General features: G+C 43.1%; 4 protein-coding genes across 9 annotated transcripts; 2 read left to right on the forward strand and 2 right to left on the reverse strand.

Annotated features, from left to right (window-relative positions):
• Positions 1-1425: 1425 nt before the first annotated feature.
• On the reverse strand, positions 1426-3446 carry LOC116922828 (tectonic-1-like). Its single transcript, XM_032929278.2, has 2 exons — positions 2711-3446; positions 1426-2653 (listed from the first exon to the last, which is right to left on the reverse strand). Exons 1-2 carry the CDS (start codon positions 3444-3446, stop codon positions 1461-1463), a joined length of 1929 nt encoding a protein of 642 aa, XP_032785169.2. The 3' UTR covers positions 1426-1460.
• Positions 3447-3457: 11 nt separating this feature from the next.
• On the reverse strand, positions 3458-4217 carry LOC116923019 (B9 domain-containing protein 2-like). Of its 2 annotated transcripts, none has more exons than XM_032929544.2 (3): positions 4083-4217; positions 3727-3987; positions 3458-3636 (listed from the first exon to the last, which is right to left on the reverse strand). In XM_032929544.2, exons 1-3 carry the CDS (start codon positions 4168-4170, stop codon positions 3458-3460), a joined length of 528 nt encoding a protein of 175 aa, XP_032785435.2. In that variant the 5' UTR covers positions 4171-4217. The 2 variants fall into 2 exon arrangements, with proteins under 2 accessions (XP_032785435.2, XP_032785436.2); XM_032929545.2 differs by having other exon boundaries at positions 3503-3636; positions 3717-3987.
• Positions 4218-4528: 311 nt separating this feature from the next.
• Positions 4529-9052, forward strand: LOC116922984 (GTP cyclohydrolase 1). 2 transcript variants are annotated; one of them, XM_045174372.1, is made up of 6 exons: positions 4529-4662; positions 6234-6347; positions 7098-7286; positions 8043-8208; positions 8271-8387; positions 8475-9052. In XM_045174372.1, exons 2-6 carry the CDS (start codon positions 6251-6253, stop codon positions 8602-8604), a joined length of 699 nt encoding a protein of 232 aa, XP_045030307.1. In that variant the 5' UTR covers positions 4529-4662; positions 6234-6250; the 3' UTR covers positions 8605-9052. The 2 variants fall into 2 exon arrangements, with proteins under 2 accessions (XP_045030307.1, XP_032785384.2); XM_032929493.2 differs by lacking the exon at positions 4529-4662 and adding an exon at positions 5968-6129.
• Positions 9053-9175: 123 nt separating this feature from the next.
• LOC116922767 (mucin-5AC) lies at positions 9176-20556 on the forward strand. 4 transcript variants are annotated; one of them, XM_045174368.1, is made up of 16 exons: positions 9176-9322; positions 9384-9481; positions 10784-10929; positions 11617-11848; positions 11921-12271; positions 15268-15674; positions 16432-16588; positions 16658-17529; positions 17610-17724; positions 17797-18101; positions 18169-18857; positions 18933-19103; positions 19174-19387; positions 19485-19645; positions 19704-19876; positions 19957-20556. In XM_045174368.1, exons 3-16 carry the CDS (start codon positions 10855-10857, stop codon positions 20079-20081), a joined length of 4047 nt encoding a protein of 1348 aa, XP_045030303.1. In that variant the 5' UTR covers positions 9176-9322; positions 9384-9481; positions 10784-10854; the 3' UTR covers positions 20082-20556. The 4 variants fall into 4 exon arrangements, with proteins under 4 accessions (XP_045030303.1, XP_045030304.1, XP_032785061.2 ...); XM_045174369.1 differs by lacking the exon at positions 9384-9481; XM_032929170.2 differs by lacking the exons at positions 9176-9322; positions 9384-9481 and adding an exon at positions 10325-10685.
• The last annotated feature ends 1565 nt before the right edge of the window (positions 20557-22121 follow it).

Here is a 22121-nt window from a genome sequence, read left to right on the forward strand (position 1 = left end):
GTGGTCAATTTGTTCCCTAATCATCGAACGAACACTTGAATATTTGGCTTTTTGGTTAATTAGCGGTTACGTTCATCACCCCCCTCTATATACTCTCCCTCCGTTTGACATTTTTTATGGGTGTATATATCGTTTGCGGATTGCTCCAGCAGCCGGATCAATAAGCCCCGTATAGAGATAAAACTAGAAGGATCTTTTCATCCGAGGACACGTGACTTCCTTCCTCTTTTATTTTGTGTGTGTGTGTTAACAGGAAAGAGGGGGGGGGGCGTTCAACCACCGAAAAACGACGGGCGTCGTTCCATGGTCGCTCATCTGCGACAGACGTCGGTCACGTGACTTGCAATAACAACACTTTATCATTGAAATAATGGGGCCGGTTGAGGGAAGGAGAAAGAAGATGCTGCCTGTCCTAAAAAGTTGATAGCTTTTTATTTTTCTGAAATACTAAAGACATTTTTGGCTTTGGTATGATATATCAATTTCCCATGGAACAAAGAAAAAAAACTCTGTCGTCCTATACAACGTGGAAGAACCTTTTCTTAATTGGACTAAGCCTTTCTCTTTTCTGTGACATCTATCGTCACTGCTGTAGCAGTTGTTACTTAAATAAGAGAAAGGCAGACACGATCGATATTCTTGTAACGCATTTTCTTTGTTGTCTTATCTTCTCTTTTTTTTGTTTTGTTATTAATTATTAAATTATAAGCATTTTTTTTTTAAGATAGTGACTTTTGCGGCCTTGCATGAACGGAGCAAAATGTGGCAGTTCACTGGGGTTCACATATTTGTATTTGCTTAACTGTTCAATACACACACACACGCGCATCGTACAAGTATTTATGAATATTACATGTCCCAAAGTCTCCGACCATGTCGTCAGTTCACCTTTCACTTTTTTTTATTCCCCCCTGGCGTTGTTGTGTCTCGGATGATATTATTTTCAGCATTATATGAGTAAATTTACTCTTGTGTGGGTGTGGTTTCTTTGGCTTCGTCCTCTTCTTTGGTCGTTCTTGATGTCGCCGTCCTTTTTTGTTTTGTTTTTGTTGTTACCCTATCGGTATTCTTTATTTATTCTTGTTTTTTTACGTTCGAGTTACCTACATACCTGTAATCCGGTGGCCCTGTTCGATACATCGAATGCGACGATCCCCTACTAAAAATTGTCTTTCTTTTTTATTTGTTTTCTTTCGTGTTTGTGTTGGAATGTTATTTGGTTTTCTTGTCACGCGATATTAGACATTATGCAAATGAACTTGGACCTCTTTCTATTGTGCTTTTTGGAAAATACTTTTTACTTGGACTTTCTGATCTTTCTTCTCTCTTTTGTGGTTTCCCGTTAGTCGATGGTCAGTCCATCGTATTCGAACGTCACGTTCAAGTTTGTCCGTCCAAATCAAAACAATGACTACGTAAACGCCATCTACCGAACGAAAAACTAACCACATCTTTTTATTTTATTCCCATTCAGACAGCAACCGCCATCTATCGGTGGAAAAACAAAACGTTGAAATGACCATGAAGAAGGTTAATGGACTTGTGCTAGAAGCCGAGGACAAAAGAAAAGGATAAAAGAAATCGTAAGGTAACTGAATTCTCCAACGCGGTGGTTGAGGAAGAATCATGAACGTGGGGGAGTCGGCCATGACGAAAGATACCGTCTGAATGAGCAACAGAGAACAGCTGGCCGAATCAATGGCACAATACTCGGCACCCGATGACCGAAGCTGCAGTCCAGCGCCCACCAGCTTATTTTGCGGTTGGTCATAAGAGCCGGACCTCGTGTAGATGATGACCAACTCAGCTTGGATGAGAGATTTGAAGCAGACCAACTCATCCGATTGGATGCGTATGGGCAGCCACAAACCCGAGAATTCCGTTTCGTTCAATTCGACGTTGCCGAAAGCTCCCAAACGCAACCGTTCGAAATCGTGACCCCAGAAAGACTCGAGGACAAATTGGCGCCACTTGTCGCACAATTCCGTTCCATTTTCCACTTTGGGGCTGCTAACTCGGATAGAATGGTAACTGTCCTCTCCGAATCGGATAACTCGCGATCTGGGCTTGCCCGGAAACACGTCCAGCGTTTGAAAACCTCCTTCTCCACTGGAAGAGTTCAGTTTAGCCGCAAGGACGGGTTTGCCGTTCAGGTAGCCAGGATTTCCCGATCGGATTCGCACTGGATTACTTCCACCCCCATTCTGAATTTCACCCAACGATTGATGGATCGTTCGGAATCGGACTGCTCCGGATTTTCCGGCCACGTACAGGAGATCGACCAATACGGAACGGATGCCTTCTGTCCCGTTGTAACTGATTCTTAAAGTTACGGCTGTCAGCGAGTTCTGGCAGCTAGGTTCCGGTGCTGGAAGATCCGATCTGCATCCGGAATCAGAATCGCAAATTCTTATTATGATTGGAGCTAGCTTGTCCATATCTCCCCATCGGATGCTGCTATTAGAATAGCCGGCAGATGCAGAATACGACGGAAGCCGGAAGACGGCCAAATGGGACATCCGTTGTTCAAGGCGAATATTTGGATTGCATCGATCTTCTCCTGGTAGGATGCATTGATAATGATCGTCCGACTGCAGAAAGGTGACTTCTTTGGCTATGTTGCATGTGGCGCTGTTTAGCGAATATGGCAATTCTAAAACAATTTTCGAAAATGTAATTCAATTTAGAAATGTTTTCTTTAGCAATTTACTTAACACGCCAATGGTCCCGCTGACATGTAGGGTGAAAAGAGGCGATCCTTCTTTGTAGAACGGCTGATAAATCCATTGATCTAACTCAACAGTCGGCCCTGGAACGTTCCACCTACCGGACAATTTGGGTAAAATGTGTTGGAATACCTCATCTTCTGCCAATGGCAGCTTATCTTCAAACATTCTCTTTTTAGGAACGTTGTCCGTTACGATGCAAAACATTCCCCTACGAGCGCTCCATTCGACCCGGAATTCCGGTGTATTGTTCCACGCGAGGCCGTAACGATTGGGATCCGGTGAGCAATAGTAACGGTCGAAATAAGAGCTGGGAGGCGACCAACACCGGCTGAAAAGACGACGGTCGTCCGGACTGCATTCCGGATCACAGCAGCAATTGACGTCACACTGCCCACCGATCAAATCGCAAGTGCACAAAAACAGGTCATGGTCCAACTTGACGGAATCGCCTTCCGGCGCCGGATTTACTGTTGTGGGACCAGCTGATGGTTCGGTCGTAAGGAAACTAGTCATCGACGTTGCGTTCTCCCAAACAGGTGAGCTCACGGTGGTCGATTCGCTGGTTGATTGGTTGGTGTTTGACAAGTCAGTTTGGTTAGTAACTTCAGATTGTTGGACATTTGTCGGTGGCGTAGTAGATTGAGCGGAGACATAATTGTTGGAGAAGAGCAATCCAATTTGAACGACAGCGTACAGCATGGCGGATATTTTGGTCATTTTCTGTCTGCTCAGTACTCGATGCCGAACTTTTTGAAATCCCGGAAGATTAATCCGATTTCCAAATGAACTTTACCAGCCGCTTCTGTCTTCAAACGGGATCGATCGGCTCCGTTTTGGATACGTTCAGCGTCGGTTAGCTCGATTCCACCGCCAATAAAGTGGCGCATCAGTTCTTCGGTAAATGTTCCTAAAAAATAAAAACGATCGATCAATAACTATAGATATTTTATCAAGCAGATACAAAGATATAGGTTCCTTTGCACACACAAAAAAGCACCTAAGGGTCTCCACGCCGGAGCATCGACGTAGTGAATACCAGGACGCGTAGGAATGGATGCAGAAGCGTAGCCGATCAGGTTAGTTCGCGAGTAAGCGTCAAGATGGTAAATTTGAAAATGAATTTGTGGCCAGCCCTGAAGACCTCTGGTAGCCCAGTGTACATCCAGCGGATGATTCCAACTAGTCAGTGAGCCAATTTGCGGAGTGTCGAGTTGCGTCTGACCCTCTGTAGTACCTTCGAGAACACGCCAATTGTTGCCTGCAATGCTTATTAGAATTTGACTGACACCAAACTGATGACGAGGATTTGAACTGATGGTGCTTAAAGAGTAGTAGAAATCGATTGACGCTTACCTGAAGATAGTTGCCAACGGCAGAAGATGGATTTCTCTGTAAACTCTGTTCCTCCGATGATTTGGCCTATTAAATGTAGTTCTGCCATATCCTCTTTTCCATCATATGCTAAATAACGACGCCAGACTTCGAAAAGTTGAAGCAACAACAACAAAACGGTTGCTATGGCAGGTTACCATGACAGTAGTGCGATCGTCTGCTGGTTAAGGAAGACAGTTGTTTGTTGACAAGAGTCACATTTTGAATTCGATATCTTCGTTTAACTTGCCCAAGCCCCCTTTTTTTTTTTCATCTTATCTTTGATGACAGGGACCTAAACACAGCAAAAAGTACTTTTAGTATGAGTTGCGACTTGGGCTGTATCGGTGGCCTTTTCCCAACGGTCATGAAAATTTCCATAATGGCATAAAAAATTTTAGAAAAATTTATTTTGCATTTTTTTTTAGATCCTTAGAAACTCTGGTGTAGACGTAAGTGAATATTGATTTCAGCTGAAATTCAAAGTCTCCCAGGTCTATTTCTCCTACATTTTTTTACTGCTTCAACTTCCACGGAACATACACCTGAGTCACCACAATCAGTAAGTAGATTATGAACTTTTAAATTTCACCTCTAGAATTAGTTCAGGGTTTCAAGACTTACTAGGAGTTTTTATTTTAAAAATAATAATATTAATTGGGGTGTAAATAGCCCTGACCTAGTTATTACAATTTCGTAACCACAGTATTCAACGTAACCTAACTTAGCTCATGGTCCAACTAGTTCCAATTTTCTTGTGTTTCTCATTTGGTTGTAAAATTACAGCTTTAAAAGATTGCAAAAATGTAGAAATAGTCCAAAATCTGAGAAAATTTGAAAACATTTCTGCAGCTTATTTCCATGCTACTGTGACTTCAATGGCAGTTACGGGACAAAAAAAAAATTGGGCTAAACTCATTTCCTCATATTTCATAACCAAGGCACTTACTTTATCGAATCATTGATTGATTGAACGCGCTCATGGTCATCGATCAAGTATTGTGACGTGGGCTCCTAAGTATATAGAAGCCCTTTTTCCATTAATCACGTAAATAACAAAAAATACCGATAGCTAAATCGTGTTTCGCAACTAATCGTTTTGAACGTAACTCCTGGATATGGTAGCAAAGTAGATCGATTCAAACCTTCTACAATGTTCCCTCGAGCATCTTGTTGGAGCAGAGAGCGCTCAGACTGTCGATGAATGAACATGAGATCAGGTTTTAGTGCTCGAGTCTTTTGATCTTATCTACCATCAGAAAAAGTCATCGATCCGGGAGCTTCCCGCGTCATCAGATCGGCAAGCTCAGCTATGCAAGTCAATGGAATGGGAGAGAGCGGGGGTAGTAGAAATAAGTGGCAATTTCATTAGAAATTCATCAAGGCACACTCAATCTCTCTCTCTTTATGGGCGATTGACTTCTTGTTAAAGTCTTACGCACTGCTGCGCTTCCCCGACTCGCAATATCTAAACGATAGACCATTTTCCCGCGTTAGATAGAAGAAAGAAAATTGTAAGGCGAAAAGAAGAACAGCTTCAAACATCATCCGACTGTCTACGTGACTTGATTAACAGCAACTGTTTTCCGGGTGTTTATTGTAAAACTGTAGCTCGTTGTTGTAATTGTTGTACATACGTACACCGTAAATGTTTCATACGAAACATTGCATTGCTATTAATTATTCTTTTTTTGTCTCTTGTTTGGAACCCACTTTTTCCAATAATGGATATGTACTAGGGAAACCCCAATTTCGTTGTAATGGCGCAGTTTCAAAAGTTTGCGACTGATCCAAATATTACGTAAGCTCTTGGCGATGAACAACCTGATTGTAAACCAGAGAGCTGTTGCTTCTCGGCACACGCTCTCCTTGTGTATATAAAGGCGTTAGGCGGCAAAAGAAGGACAGTCTCCTCACAGTCTCCGAAGCAACAGCACCATTGGTGATAGAAACGCTGAGCAGTTGGGCATTTCTTATTTTCGTAAAAAATAGAAGGGGGACAATTTTCAGAATTAGAAACTTCAAATAGGTATTGTAGAGTAAATGTTTAATAATCCTTTGTCGCCGATACTACTGTTTAGGTGAAAAGATGGTCTCACTATTTATTTTGTTTATTTTTACTTTAATCTCTAGAACAACCGAACGCAAACATGGAAGCTCTAAAAAACAGCAAGGCAGTGGCTGGATCGGCTGTCAATGGAGACGACGCAGAATGCAAAGCAATCACTAATGGACTGCGAACAATAGGTCAGTTTTCTTTTGTCAATGTAATCCGCCATTGGCCTATATCTTCAAAATCTCTACATTTTAGACAGTTTTGAGTTTCAGAAAACTCGTGTTGAGGTTTAATCCGTTTGCCCTTTAAAAAACAAAACATTGACCCTATATCTGCTGTAGAAATGCCCTTGACTTGGTTTGCGTAGTCTGTGTGAAAACCGTAAAAATTCGCTTTTAAATTTGGATCTGTCGCCAAAATAGAGGTGCCTGGAGCAGATTTAGAGCATCGGGTTGAAGCGGTTGCACTTGTTTGTCTGTTACAACTTTTAACGGTGGACACACCTAGATCTACATAAGGAGCACTCCCCGAAACTTGTGAAGCTACTTGTGACACGATATTGTACTTTATCCCGCGTCTGATATTCTATATGACGCTCCCTTTGCTACGTCAGTTGGATAAAATCCGAGAAGCTGGGACGGTCGATACGCGTCTAACTCCGGTACCCATAAAACAGTCGCCCGTGGCATCAAATTGTTCCAAAGAAAATCATGTTTCGTGATGTAGAAAGATACCTATAGGTGACCTGCTTCCTTCATATCTTGCGTGATGAGGTGATGCAACAGCTTAATTAAGACTGTCTTATGGGAGTGGGTGTTATTACGTTTCTAATCAAGGCGCAGCCTCATTCCTTTTTTAACGTACGACGCCCTTTCTTGACAGCTCTGGTTAAAGAATAATTGTTAACCAAATCTAAGTATTCTCATTTGTTTTGTTCATAGATGTCGACAGTCTACGGCGCTCTCCTCGGCTAAATCGCGAAGAAATGTTACCGGCCATGATGGAGTCCTATCGTTCTTTGCTGTCCGACGTAGGAGAGGACCCGTGTCGCCAAGGGCTACTGAAAACACCAGAGAGAGCTGCTAAAGCTTTCCTCTTTTTCACAAAAGGATACGAGCAAACGCTAGAAGGTTATTTGGCGGCACTCATTCGTGCCAATCAATCTTGTGTCACATATTTTCTTTCTTTCTATTTCTTTCCACGTTTCTTTTGTTCAATCATCTCGCCCAACGTTTCACGTTAGATCCCTGTAATTAAGTGACGAACTGCTGTTGATTACTAGGACGGCAGTCAAGGGGTCTCTCACTCCATTTGCCAATGAATGTTGCTTTCATTCACGCTGCGAAACGACGAGGCCGAGCCATCGTCAACAGATCGTGCAGTCAATTACAGTTTTACGTCTGCTCAGGCTCGTCCCTGTTGATTTGAAACGAATAGCCTAAAGGAACATTTAGCTTTTTAACTTGCCAGTCTATTGTTTAGAACAATTAGTCCTTCTTGATTCGGTATACGCTGTACAAGGGAGCTTGATTGCTGCCTGTTGAGCTCAGATGTCGCTGAAAAAGATTCTCGCTCTTTGGAGCTCGAGGACTACGTGATGCGCATAACTTTCTTTTCTTTACGAAAACGATCGATATCGTGCCCAGGACAATATAACCAGCTTTGTTAGGGAATGTCTGTTCGTTCGCGTGGCATTTCGCCGTCTTTTTTTCTTGTTTGTCCTATCTCCGATTCTTTTCCCGATCTTGGTTCTCTTTGAGTGTAGTAAGATCTGTCGTTTTTCATAACCATTATCTGCGTGACTGCTTGACAGCTGGCGTCTACTACCTTATTGCATTCTAGTAACTAATGGTGTGTTATATTTTTGTTTGTTTTTGTTTTTTCAGAGGTCTTGAATGATGCCATTTTTGACGAGAATCATGACGAAATGGTCGTTGTCAAGGACATAGAAATGTTCTCAATGTGCGAACATCATCTGGTACCCTTTATTGGCAAAGTCTCCATAGGTTATTTACCAAATGGTAAAGTTCTTGGACTTTCCAAATTGGCCAGGTTTGTTTTTGTTGCCAAATTCAACATTTTAACTGGAGCACTTATTTTACTTTTTTGAACAGGATTGTGGAGATCTACAGCCGCCGCTTGCAAGTCCAGGAGAGGTTGACGAAACAGATTGCCCTGGCCGTTTGCGATGCAGTGGAACCACACGGAGTTGGCGTGGTGGTCGAAGCGACGTAAGCTTTGAAGTTTCATTATTAAAGAACTTATGGCGGATGGAGCGATTTACAAATCATTGATTTTCTCTTTTTTGCGTACCATAGACACATGTGCATGGTCATGCGAGGCGTTCAGAAGATCAACGCAAAGACAGTCACGTCGGCCATGTTGGGCGGTTTTCGCGATGATTCCAAGACACGCGAGGAGTTTCTGACCTTTGTTCGTACGCCTTGACCCCGGTTTTCTGGTAGTAGTAATGTTTCTTCTCCAAGCCGGAATACGACTCGATCAACATACTTAACGAATGACATCACTTATTACTCGGTTCCTGCTGTCCTGCCTGAAGGTTGTATAAACTAGTTTACCTAAGTTGCTGCGTTCAGGAACCATGACCCTGCCACAAGAATTTATGAATTAGTTTATCTCGTGTCACAGTGGGGACCATGACATCCATAAAAAACAATTCCAATAACAAAATACTCTTTAACTAAATATTATAAAGTTTGTTCTCCCCCAAGGGATTTTATGTATTACTATTAGTAGTTGTGTAGTAAGTATTAAAAAGAAACATTCCATTTCATGGTATAAAAATAATACTTAACATTTTACGATTTTTAGTGTGCTTGTGTATTTATATCAAGAGCATTGATTGTGTCTATTAAAATACAGAGCTTAACGGAAATTGTACAATAGATTCACAATAAAAACTATTGTCCTGTTTAATTCTAACAATAACAAATTCAAAAATTGTTTTATTGCAGTGCGGTTTAGTATGTTTGCGATATCAGCCATCTACCGGAGTGTGTAAGTACCTCGCTATGACATGTCCGCTATGGCGGCTTTCGTGTTTCGTCAGGTGTAAAGTCCTTGTATCATGTAATAATTGCGTTCTCACTTCACTGGTCTCTGTTTTGTTTTTGAAGGGCTTATCAACTTATCAGTTCATTTTAAGGTAAATAGAAAAGAATTTGAATACCCATACTGTAGTAATGGCTGACTCATAATGTACATAGATAAGCCTGACAACACCAAACTTTGCATATGAACTGCACTATTTTTCCTTGTCAACCATCATTGTATCAGCTAGCCATGTAAAGGAATGTTAACTGTTGTAAGTATTTGTAAGAATTTTCCCTATTTAAAAATGTGATCGGTTGAATAGTCCTAATTACTTACTAAATGCAATCCCTGGAATTCCTTAAAACCCCGCCAGCATCAGTATCATTAACTCAATCCTTATCAACAGTTACAGATTACAATACTATAATAACATGGAGAGGGGGCATGTGCGTAATTTTCTTCTTCTTTCTTTATAAAAAAAAATTGTGGTATTTCATGGCTCCCCTAGGAAGAGCATATAACTGTCTCGCCAACTGTTTTCGTAGCCAGAGGCTGTATGATTTTTGTCCAGAGTCATTGTTATTCGTCAGCTGGTCTTCAGCATCAATGGTATCCATAAGAAGATACAAACCCTATTCCAGACAAAGGCCTACATCAAATAAAAAATATTCTTAAACATTTTTTTCTGTTCCAAAAACAAATGTTCATAAGAAACAAAGGTGAAGGGAAAATGAAGATTGTAGGTCCTAATGAACAAATTTCTAAACAAATTTCATAAACTGCAGATGTCGAAAGTGGAACGGATGGGTTCTATTCTTTACCCGCCAATTATCTCTGGCGATCAAATAACCCAACGTAAATGGTCCAAGGTGGGAGGAGCTATTTAAATCAGTCGAAATGGCCAAACGGGCCAAGAAGAAAGTGGCAAAGCCTTCTTTGTCCGCGGTTTCTGATAGCATTTTAACCGGTTTCTAATTTTTTTTTTCGTTCTTTTTTTCTTTTGAGTAGGTAGGTGACTGTATATATTTTACTTAAGGTTTGAAGGTCGGTGTTTTCCCCTTCGTTCAGGGGTATATGGCTAGGTGGCTAGGCCACACCTGCAACAGTTCCAGCTTTTCTCTCCCTCTTCGGCTACATCGGCTCAGTCTCCGCTGCTCCGGCAATTCATTCGTACACGCTTATCACCATCTCCTTCTTTCTATTCAGACTATTCTCTAGCGTTTCTTTTACGTTTCATTAATGGCCGTGGGAATTTCTCGTTTTGGAGATGATCATCCACGTTTACAATCCCGAGCGCATACTTAACGCCAATTCCTCGTTCAAAAGTGTCAAGCAACCCACTATTGTCAGTAACAAAGCGACGTTAAATGCCGTGAAAAGTCAAGACCCAAACGTGATCCGACCGCCTCCCAGTCCAAAACTTTTGCGCCAATCAGTTTTTAAAGGGTTCAATTCGAAAGTGTCCGAGAATCGTGGTTAGCCATACCCTTGTTTTATTTTTAAAGCAAACCGCAAATATTGGCTCATAACCAAGTGATCTTGTTTGATACTCATGTTGTTTTCTCATCGACAGACCCGCCACCTCAGCCGCCGCCTGATTCTTCATGTGTGCCTGCCCAAAAGTTGAATAATTTGCGTGAAGCCATGGATTCCCACGCGGACGGCCTGCTGACACCTTGGGCCTCTCGCGGCCTTCCAGCAACACCCTCGCACACGCAGGTATGCAAACCAATACAAACATCTCTTAAGAGAGAAAACATGAACTAGCACGAAGACCTTGTACCTGTTCATTCAATTCTCTCTTATCCGCTACGTCTCTCTCCTCTTCGTCTTCATCTGTTCTCTCTTTTACGTTCATTCTCTCTCCTGAGGCGTCGTTTCACGATATTTTCTTTACCCCCAGGATTGCCCTTTCTTTCTTATCTCGAAAGACCCAAAAATGGAGCCGTTTGCTGCACACTCTAATAACTTGTGGGGCAATCAGCTTTAACAATATAATACGTTTGAGTCATAATATTCAAAATAACCTTGCTCTAGTAGATATATTGTGCCTTACGGTCGTTCCCGTTCGTGGCGGTGCCGACTTTGAGAGAAATGTAAAAAGATGATTGCCTAAAAAGCGAGTAAAAACGATTTGTGTTCTCTGTTCACCGTCTTTCTGCGTCGTGTATGCACTTTCTAGAATACCTTTCCGGTTCTTTGCCGCTGTAAATCGATAATCAAAATGAAAAAAAAAAAAAAAAATGAATTTTTCGACGGATCTATCAACTTTTCCTTCTTAGGGTCGAATGACCCTATAATAACTTGTTGGTTTATGCTAAACAAGAGAACCATAACGGGTTTTCGTTTTTTTTTTGTTGTTGTTGTTCTTGCTTGTATTTTATTTATTTATTTTTTATAATTCAGATGGCGTGCACTTGTCACTGCAGCGGCAATAGTGCAGAACCCGTTTCGCTTTCGCCACTGAGCCAGGTCAGTGGTAGTAATAGTAGTGGTAGAGCAGCCGAACATCAGCAGCAACTGCGGGAGGCTTCGACCGCATCCAGCCATTATTTTACGCCAGTCTCCAGCTTCAGTACAACTACGAACACCCAAAACGACGACAGCAAGGAACCCGACTCGCTCGAGTACAGACCAGGTCCGTCGTTTGAATAGAAAGCTTGTGCTTTTCCTCTAACTCGAGTTTTATGGATTACAACTCCGTTTACAGTTAGGGATTCACCACCGACCCGCAAGACTAGTTTGGATCGAATCCTATCGCCTCAAGTTAGCAGACGGTCACCACCGTACACGTCCAGTCCGGCGCAGACGGGCGGTTTGTCAGTGCCATTACGTGACAAATCGCTTTCTCCTGTAGTTGCCGTACCTCTAGCGACTAGCATGAGCAACGCCAGTATCCAAAGTGCTCATTCTGCCTATTCGGAGGACTCGCTGATGGCCGGTCAACACCAGCAGCGGTTCGGCAACCATCACAATTGTCAGCAGTGCATCGCCAGTGAATTTACCGGCGCGACACCTGTCGCCCAGCGCTGGAACAATATCAACTACGACAGCCATTCCGGTAAGCACACAAAAGTAATAAAAACTAAGAAATAAAATAAAGTAAGAACGAGATAAAGAAAAATACCAGCTCGGGTAGTAAACCTTGGCTGTATTGCTAATATGAAAATCCCTTTCTCTATTGAGAAAACGACATGCCTTAAAGTAACGGGTAGCCATTCGGATCGTAACTGTTCTCATCTAGAAAGCGTTTAATTCTCCGTGAGGATATTTTTTTTTTTTTTTTACAATTTCTGACCGTAGTTAAGAGCGATGAAAGAGAGGGAGTCAGCTGTGCGATAAGTAAATCCACTGGAATACCCCAGCCTTCTGGTGGGTGTCGACGTCTTGCCCCAGTTACTCCTTTCTATTTGACTACAATTTCGTTAAAAACAATACGAGAAAAGCCCTCCTCTCTTCTATCTCGAATTGGTCCTTGTACTGGAATCAGCCAAGGGATTCTTAAATGCTTCCCTCTTTTGTATTTTCTTTTCTTTTGTTTTTTTTTGTGTGCTGTTCATTTTGTTTTTCCCGGCGTACTCAATAGTCTGTCCAGTCATAGCCTCTCAATTGTTTGAATTCATATCGGCTAGACGGTATAGGGTTTATGTTAGGAAGGCCTTATGGCGTTCAAGCGCGGGAGGGAGAACTTAAAAAGAGGCTACGGAGCCATTAAGGAAAATTTTGAGTGCGAATGGCCTCGTTGTAGAACATCCCAAGCCTACCGACCGTCCCAAAAACGACAACTGCAATAACCAAAAGAAGGTAATTTAAAATGTTTGGAATGAGTGCAGACAACACCTGATGGAAGACACTTTTTACGTTGCGTGAAAATACATTCAACATGTGGAGGGGCGGGTGGTGGAGCTCCCCCGCAAATTTCTTTTTATGTCCAATTGGGTTGGGTGCGATGATTAAAGGTCACGCAATCACGGGAAAACGGCGTCAATAGCAGGAAGCCAAAGTTCGACCATGAAACGAGTCACGATTTTTGTTCATGAAATGTTTCATTCTTTGTATTTTTCTCCCTCTTTTTTTAAGCGCAAGTACGCAATCAGTCGTGAGTCGTTACACGACCGTGATTTGCAGTTGAGGAAGGAGAGAGAGAGAGAGAGAGAGAAAAAAAAGGAAAGAAAATAATCAAAAACGAAACAGACGATGTTCAAAAGAGGACGGGCTGGGTCTAGTGTGGGTGGTAGAACGCAGTAAGTGCGACTCGAAATATAAGACGAAGGAGAAAAGAAAACCTCATCCATATTCCTCATTCGACTTTCGAGCTTAGAACAAGCCAGACGTCCAATGTTCTTTTGAGTTGTTAGTGGTTTCATACACGAGGTCCCTTTTGCTTCCTTTTGTGTGTGCGTGCGTGCTTGCGTGTTTGTTTGTCTGAGAGCTGTGGTGACGGATAACGGAACTTGTAAGCTGGACGCTCCTTCCTTTGGCAATGCAGTGAGACATTTCTTTTTCAAGGTGGGAAAATTGGAAGAAAGTTGGCACGTCATTTGCTGCCTGCACCCACCAATGTTTGCGTAACGTAGGTATTTTTTCTGTACTAATAAAAAAAGATCAGTGACCCTTCCAGGATTTAGTGAAACAAAGAGACAAATGTTCTTTTTGCTCTAGCCGGAAATGGTGGCCATTTTCGAATGTTAAAAAGCGAAGGGTCGAATGACCCGCCCGGATGATACAGTCTCCTCCGGGCATCCCCCCCCCGAAGGGCCACAATGCGTGGGAAAACTAATGTACACCATAATAACACTCATCTTGGCTTGAAAACATAATAAGGCGTTTGGAGTGTGGTGCAGAGCTCTTTTTAGTAAAATGTGAGCATATTTAGATTGTCGCCCACGTTGTCATGGTAAAATTCGTTGTTACGCTCGTGACCGTGTCCGCCCCTATTTTTGAATCCATCATTCCGTACATTTTCCATCTTTGTTTTTAAAGGCTTACGAGTTTCCGCTGGACCGAAAGTTGATGAATGTAAAAAAAAGGAAAAAAAGAAGAAGCCGTCCAGTTTAATATTGACGCACGAATTCATTCGGCTGGAAATTCGAAAGAAACGTGACGGACAAATGAGAATGGGCGGAAAGATAAAAGATTTCGAAGTAGAATAACCGGGTCGTTCAAGTTTGCGGTTGACTTGTATTTTTCTTCTGCGTGTCGAAGACTATTGCAACACGTTTTTTACACGTATGAAAATGCTTTACTTGTTGATGACTTTATCTTCTTCAGAAAATAAGAATCAGTTGCCCCTCGCGCGTGAATGTCTATGTGTACGAGTGACCGAATAACCCGATTTCCGGCCTCGCGGTAGCAGTGGCTTCTCAGGGATGCCTTTCCGTCTTTTGTTTGCTTGTTTGTTTGCCTTTCTGCCTACTTACTGCGGTGATGTACTCGAGTCGGAAATATTTATCGATTACTGCCGATGGTGGTATGTCAGTAGCTCAGTGAGGCCATTCATTCCATTATTTTCCAGTGTGAACCGAAGGTGCCATCGGTTGCCTGAGTTTTATTTCGTTTTCTATTTCCCTAGCTGCCTTTTTCTTTTATTGATGTTATCTGGGCGTTTCGACACCGCTGGGGCTGGAGCATGGCCGTAAAAAGAAGTTATCCAGCTTTGAGCACTTTCTTGATTATTTCCCATGTTGTTCTTGATTAAGTTCAACCACCATGGCATAAATTTCGGGTGAGAGTAGGGGGAGGGGAGGGGGGCGGGGAGGAGCCGTGTTGCTGTAAACTATCGGCCTGCTTGGGTGCCTTTGCCCTGCCCCCATGCACACAGACTTCAAATTGAAAACAATAGAAAGAGAGAGATGCAGAATGGAAGCAGAATAGATACAAAATAGACAAGCCGAGTCAGTGGGAGTTGTCCCGGTTTCGGTGCACTTGTCACACGCCGGAGGTTTCCACATTCGAAGCGCGTGGGGTGTAGTAACGGATGGATAATGCTCAATAGTACATGCATTCTATAGATATCTAGCTTTATTTACTAACGGATATGGTCTCTTACCTTTCCAGGTCATTGGATTCCGGAAACCGGATCGTGCATGGCGGTAGAGAAACGCCCAGTCGCCGTTCAATCGTCCTCAGTAGCTCAGTCGACTGCTTTGCTGGATTTCAGTAAAGACTCGCTTAACTCGTCTGGTGCGTTGGAGAGGAGCGTGACTGCGCCGCAGCAAGCCGCTCCATCACGGCAACAGCACGTTGCCGCTGTAGAAGAGGTGGGTGAAGAAGAAGACGGAACGAGCAGTTGCACGGAGACGGTGAAGTTGGAACCGTTGGCGTTTACCATCGATTTTGGCGACGTCATTCCTGGCAAGAAGAAAGAAGCGCCCCCGAAACGATTCGCCGAACGGCTGGCTGCAGCATCCAGCGGAGGGCTCGGCAAACGCGCTACGCCGCCCAGCAAAGCGGAAGTTAAGAAGGTGATTGAATCTCAATTATGACATTGACAACTCCTTTTAAGGTCTCTTTCACACACACAAAAAAACAAAAAACTTTCTTTGCCCTGGAGATCTTCCACAGACCCAAACACAAACACGCATGCATACACACACACACACACACACACACACATATATATATATATATATGTACATATAAAAGTATACAGTATTGCAATGACTTTCGTGATGGGGCCTGTCCGGCTCAAGGGTAAGAATAAATAAGGAAAAAAAAAAAGGTGATGTCATCAGCAGGCAGGCAGCCCAGGCCCTAAACCAGATGGGATAACAACAACAACAAAAAAAAGGAGGAGGAATTAACAGCCATTTTTCTAAACTCTCTCTCTTTCTTTCTCGCTTGAGTTTGTTTGAATGTTGACCTTCATCTCGCTCGATATGGACCGTCCTCTGATGGTACGTACAGGTTGGCAGCGAGCCAACTTTTACCTCGTGCGCTAGAAGGTAGAGCTTTAAGGTGACTTTCGCTCTCTCTCGTCTGTTGGCACGAAAACTGGTCAGCGAGATTTGGATGTCGCGTAGTCTGATCTCACCTCTTGTCCACTTCTCAGGTGTATCTCAGTCTCTCTCTGTACGTGCGTCTCGCCTTTTGCTTTCAAGTTGTTTGTAGTAATGGCAATTTGCATTTTCCGCACTGCTTGAACATCAAGCTCCCTTTATTTTTTTCTTGTTATCGTCGTATGATTTTATTTATCTATTTATAATTTATTTTTTTTTTCAGAGTGAAAGTGGCACCGCAACGGAGCAACCCGAGACCAAGATGCTCAAGTCCTTCAGCAACCGGCTGGGTGGTCAGCTCAGTCCTCTGTCGAAATTTAATACCAGCCCTGAGATCGAGACGGTCGAAACTCCAAGACGTTCGACGGCGGTTACCAAGAGTGAGCCGAGCCATGTAATCAGCGACCGTATCTCTTTGTCTGACAGTGTTTTTTCTCCTTCTTGTTAAGGTGTTAAAAGTACGAATGCCAACCGCAATTCATCCGTCGGCAGGACGTGCGAAGTTACCAAACCGAACGGATTGAAGAAAAAACCACAGGAGCTTGTGCGACGCTCTCCTTCACCTACTCCGCCACCGTCTCCGATTAAGAGCAGCAACCGGACCGCTTACCTTAACGGGTCGAACAGAACAGCGTCACATGCGACGGCCCGCGAGTTGAAGCAACAACAGTCGATCGATTCGGATGAGGGCGGATATGATTATCACCATCAGGAAGCGATGATGGGAGTTACGGGGAGTGGTCGTCAGCCGGAAGTCGTCAATGACAGTGAAATGGCGGCGGAGACGGTAGAGGAAGAGGAGGATCGCTGTGATGATGCAGCCAGCGAGACGGGCACATATACTATCGGAAAGGACAGTCCGTCACCAGATGAGGATCAATCGAGACGCGACATTGATCGCGTTTTCGGCCTCCTGCCGTCAGTGTCTATTTCGGCGCAATCGGAAACGTCGACGGGCGTCGGCACGGCCGGCCAAATTGACCCCATTGAAAACAACAATCGCTCAACTCCGCAATGGATTCGTGAGTGGGCCGCACAAGTTGCACAACAACAAGAAGCTCCCTTGGCTCATCTTGTCAACATACCGACTCTTCCGGCTAATTTAGCGAAACCTCCGTCGCATCCCCGTCCACCTCCGCCAGAACTGCCGACAGCCCAACGTCCCCGACGTCGACTGCCAAGTGTCCCGCCTGCTGCTAGTAACAGTAGCTCGCGTTCCCGCTCCTCACCCCGCCCCAGTGACATGTCCGATCCGAGTGACAGCAGCTTAGAAACCGAGTCTTTCTTACGTGATACGGAATCGGTTGTTTCCGCTATGCAGGTGTGAAACTCTTGGATAATTGATCGACGCTTTACGAGTCATTGGATTACAATTCGCGTCCGTTTTTTTTTTGTATGAAGGCACGAGTCGATGGCCGCAGTAGTACCGAATCCGATGCTGAGACGCGAAGCAGTAGCAGCTATCGCCCGTCCGTCCATTCTTCCGTCGTCCCTGCTGAACTAGAAAACAGTATTGGTATTTTTGATTCATCTTGCATTGACCTCGTTATTAATCTTGTTGTTTGTTCTGTTTTTGTATGACTGACAGGCCGCAAACTGAGCGCACAATTGCGAGCCAAGATCCGCAGTCTGGATGAACAGTACCCCGTAACGTCCACAACTGCGACGCCTTCAGCCCCTATCCGCAAAACAACTTACGTCATGACAGCCAACAATAGCTCCAATAACGCAATGAACACTTCCACGACTACCAGCACAACAACTAATATAATCCACAACGAATTACACGGTGATGATGCCAAGAGCCTTCATTCGGATAGCAGTCTCAGTGATTTCACTTCCGGAGAGACGAGCTCTCGCTCACGACACGCTCATGAGGATAACAAGACACCAGTACGATAATCTTAATCCTTTTATAACGAATTTAATTAACTGAAAAATGCGTGTCTGAATCATCTAGAATAATGTCCCGGCAGTGCGTTACAACCGAGCCCTCAGCTTACGTCGAGGTAGACTTGGTCTGGACGTTGAGCGGAACTCGTCCGCTTCACTGTCTGGTGCTGGATCCTCAGCCCCCAATAAAGACCACCGACGGCCTAATGATTCACCGTCGCGTGGTTCCAGTCCTCAAGTCCCGGCCGCTTCCACTGCTCCATTGGTCAGAAAGTTGTCATCCATTTCGACAAACAGTCAAATGTCTGCCACGTCGACCAGCAGTGCAAGAGGTCCTCCACCGAACGCCAGTTCCAATTCTTTCTCCCGCAACGATGGCGGCCGATTCAGCCTACGCCTTGGTAGTAAAACGGAAAAGACGGGATCGGCTAGCGCTTCAACTTTTAAACCAAAAGTCAACAAGAGTCAGAGTGGCAATATACCACCTCCCCAGCCACAGCAAGTGATGGCGTCTCCTCCGCAACCGCCTCATGTTACCGGTGCTCGGAAGAGCCGTAGCAATTCGACCCTGTCATCCAAAGAAGCCGAATTCCAAAATTGGAAACGCAGAAAGAACTACGACCCGATGAAAGCTGCAGCTGAAGGCAAAAAGAAAGAGGCTGCCCGACGGGCACAGACCACCACGCTGACCATGAGCCAGAGCATGATTGGCACCGTGACAAGCATGGCCAGCAGCCCGTCATCACAAAGTCCCAGGTTGTTGGTTTGTTTTCGTTTTGCTTCTCGATCCGAATGGATTATCTAAATTTGTAGTTTCATTTTTTTTTACAGCCCGCCACCCCGGACCATTATCCGTTCCGCATCCTTCACTTGTGTCAACAATACTAAAGCTCGTTCGGGCGGCATGGATGCTGGCGGGCAGCAATCCAAGTATAACAATAACAGCAGAAGGACGCCGCATCACAAACCGGTATCCATGCACAACTCCACCCTACTATACAGGTAAGAAAAAGTTGTTTGACATTGCGATATGTATAGCCCATTTCATTCAAAGTTCCATTGGAATTTTCAGTTCGGATGACGAAAACGACATGCTTTACAGTCCACCAAAGAAGGCTAGCCCCAAACCCAGTCCGATGACCACACGCAAATACATGGGCCTTAACCTAATGCAGACTACTTCGCACAATTCTCCACCCAGTTTGCCGGCCGATTTTAGTGACATGGCCAGTGTAATGAGCAATGATGTAGATTTAACCTCCAGTCCTGGCTCTCCGCGAAGAAAGGTATTTTGTCTTTCGATTTTCAAATTTTCAATGGAATTCATGGCCATCTTGTCATATGGAAATAATCAACCTTTGGCTTGGTTTTTTTTTTTTTTAGATATACTTGGAAGACAGTCTTCTGATGCGTACTTCGGCCTCCAATTCGTCGCTAAGAGCCCGCACAAAACTCGAAGCGTTGGACAATCTGGTTATTTCCACCATTTATGGAATGTCAGCAAAAATACGCTCAAACGCCGAAAGCCTGATGAGGAAACTCAGGTACTGTTCTCGTGCACATTTCCTGTTATTGGGAGCTAATCATTTTACGGTTGGCTAGGCCACAATATGTTGACGATTTGGAAAGATTAGGTCTGATTGACGATGCATTAAACCGCCTATCTGATTGCGCTTCGGAGTCGCCCATTCATTCGATGACGGCTGGGAGGTCAAGCTCTAGGGAGTTGTCGGGAACGCTCAAGGTTATGAAACGCGTCGAGCAGGTCTTTCAAGGTAAATCTTTCATACTTTTCTGCTGTGTAATGGCGAAAGATTTTGGAGTGACATTCGTTTTGGTTTCTATTGGTCATCAGCGTTGGACCAGGTGTTGTTTGAAGACGTTTTAGATGGCGGCGGAGAAGAGGGTGCTATTCTTAACGACGGCACTACCACTGAAGGAGAAGATTGGAATGGTTACACTAGCGGGGATTTTTATTGATTATCTGTTTATACGCTATTACGATATCAAGTCTATTTCTAATGACGTTTACTTGCTTGAAGCTGATGTATACCTTATTTCGATTACGACAGGAATTGCTTTCCCTGTTTTAACACAACTCCCATTTTTGTTTATCTGGCGTAGGACAATTTATAACTTGCTCATATATAAAGTTTTTGTTGTGTTTTTTTCATTTTTTTTTTTTTTTTGTAAGTCTTTCGGAAGAAGTTGCCTGCGCAAATAAGTTTGTTATTTTCGTTATACAATGAAACTGGGTGATAGGCCATAAAAATGTTGACACCGTGAATTGTTGGCTCCTTTTTCGTCGTTCATTCATTTGTACAGTCTTCTTTTTCCATTATTATTACTTATTACGTTGGCAAAATAGTACTCCTTTTCAATCTGTATTTGGTAAACAAACATGTGTTACTGACTAATGTCTAAATTGGATTATTCATTATACGATTTTATTTCAGCTTTCGGTTTGTGAATGATTAACAATCGGATGAAACATCAGCAGGTTTCGACGCCTAACTATCTTTTTTCCATTCGCAGGGAGTTACGTGGATGTAATTCTGCCACATGCCTACGATCGCCTAAGGAAAACTCGAAATTCTGAGAACGAAAACCTTAGAATGTCAGAAATTTAGAAAGGTAGGTTTCCGCAACTTTGTCGTCTTTCACGTATCTAAAAAGTTTCCTCATTCCAGTTGTCCATTTAATGCTCAGCTAAGTAGTTCAGATTTCACTGGTCGCTTAGTAAAACGTTATTTATTGTGTCTCCAAAGAAACTATTAAATGTAGTTAAAAAATGTGCTTGATTATAAGAAATGTCTAGGCCAATGAGCCTTACGAAAGGTCCTAGTGAATAAATTGGACTGAAATCCTGCGTAATGGAATCTTTCAAGAATTTACATCATTTACCTTGCATTCCCCCAAGGTGAAGTGCAGAAATCAAGGTAATACGTATGTATATAATTTATGGCTCAATGGTAAAGCATGGGCAGAAAAAGGGATGGCAAACATTTTTATGTTTTTTGCCATTTCGTCTGTTCATTAACCCTTCAGAACCGTTATCCCCACCGTTCTATTCCCGTCATTAATTTAAAAAATTCAAAAATTTACCAACATTTATTTGTTTCAATACATCTGTTTCTTTCCCATTTTATTAAATTCCCATTTCTTTTATGTATTTTTTTCGAAATTTGTCAGGATTTTTAGATGCTGGCAGTGATGCTGGTTTAAATTGAGATTTCAGTACTGATCAGACTTCAGTGGCTTTCACATGAGTAAGTTATTTAAAATTTATTTGCCTTATTGGAGACCACCTACATTTTTGTTTTGTACACATCGGTTAGCTACTAACTGAATTATAGAACAGTTTTCTCTTTTTTTTCTTTTAAACATTTTAATGTACGCAAAAAAAAAAACATCCCCACGGATAGATAGCAGACTAACTGTTTTGCCAGGATCACCGAGTCCTAGAGCTCTCCGCCAGATGCTGGCGAAAACTATAGTTGTGAAATGTGCTGTCATATTTTGACTTCAGGTTTTCCTTCAACGCTAAGTAATTTAGCATTTAAATCCCGCTAAGCGAGAAAAGTTTTATTGAAACCACATAAAGTGTAAGATTTTTGATTTTTGGTTTGATGCGAACTATCATAGTGGTTCGTAGGTTGACACCCGAAACTGCAGTTTCAGAACTTTTAACAATTCAGGTAAAGTTCAAATACATCAGCCTACTATTGCAACTAGACACATCTTGTTTACCATGTAAAGGAGAACATAAATCTTTTCTTAGACTACCGGAATTTCAATTTTCGGTTTACTTCCGGTTTTAAAATGCCAAATAACTCCTTAATGGTTGGTCTGTCAGCAAGAAGATTCACATTTTCACACCATCTTCCCAGACAGAGACCCATCCACAAAGCCATGGGTGATAGATCATATTCATAGCGGGCACAACTGTGCTGTAAATTGGTGTCACTTTTACAAAGCCAAAGAGGTATTTTAAAAAATGGCATATCAGGCAGCTCAGAC

This window comes from Daphnia magna, linkage group LG5 (assembly GCF_020631705.1).
Source record: "Daphnia magna isolate NIES linkage group LG5, ASM2063170v1.1, whole genome shotgun sequence".
Classification (NCBI taxonomy): Eukaryota; Metazoa; Arthropoda; class Branchiopoda; order Diplostraca; family Daphniidae; genus Daphnia; species Daphnia magna.

What these genes read in the sequence shown, in the direction of transcription:
- LOC116922767 (XM_032929170.2), top strand. Translation starts at nt 10,478, where the DNA reads ATGATCATCCACGTTTACAATCCCGAGCGCATACTTAACGCCAATTCC. An exon ending in TTCGACGGCGGTTACCAAGA is followed by an intron (nt 16,589 to 16,657) that starts GTGAGCCGAGCC and finishes CTTCTTGTTAAG; the next exon opens with GTGTTAAAAGTACGAATGCC. An exon ending in CTGGCTCTCCGCGAAGAAAG is followed by an intron (nt 19,388 to 19,484) that starts GTATTTTGTCTT and finishes TTTTTTTTTTAG; the next exon opens with ATATACTTGGAAGACAGTCT.
- LOC116923019 (XM_032929544.2), bottom strand. Translation starts at nt 4,170, where the DNA reads ATGGCAGAACTACATTTAATAGGCCAAATCATCGGAGGAACAGAGTTT. An exon ending in CCGTTGGCAACTATCTTCAG is followed by an intron (nt 3,988 to 4,082) that starts GTAAGCGTCAAT and finishes TAAGCATTGCAG; the next exon opens with GCAACAATTGGCGTGTTCTC. An exon ending in TCCGGCGTGGAGACCCTTAG is followed by an intron (nt 3,637 to 3,726) that starts GTGCTTTTTTGT and finishes TTTATTTTTTAG; the next exon opens with GAACATTTACCGAAGAACTG.
- LOC116922828 (XM_032929278.2), bottom strand. Translation starts at nt 3,446, where the DNA reads ATGACCAAAATATCCGCCATGCTGTACGCTGTCGTTCAAATTGGATTG. An exon ending in CGGGACCATTGGCGTGTTAA is followed by an intron (nt 2,654 to 2,710) that starts GTAAATTGCTAA and finishes AAATTGTTTTAG; the next exon opens with AATTGCCATATTCGCTAAAC.
- LOC116922984 (XM_045174372.1), top strand. Translation starts at nt 6,251, where the DNA reads ATGGAAGCTCTAAAAAACAGCAAGGCAGTGGCTGGATCGGCTGTCAAT. An exon ending in ATACGAGCAAACGCTAGAAG is followed by an intron (nt 7,287 to 8,042) that starts GTTATTTGGCGG and finishes TTGTTTTTTCAG; the next exon opens with AGGTCTTGAATGATGCCATT. An exon ending in GGCGTGGTGGTCGAAGCGAC is followed by an intron (nt 8,388 to 8,474) that starts GTAAGCTTTGAA and finishes TGCGTACCATAG; the next exon opens with ACACATGTGCATGGTCATGC.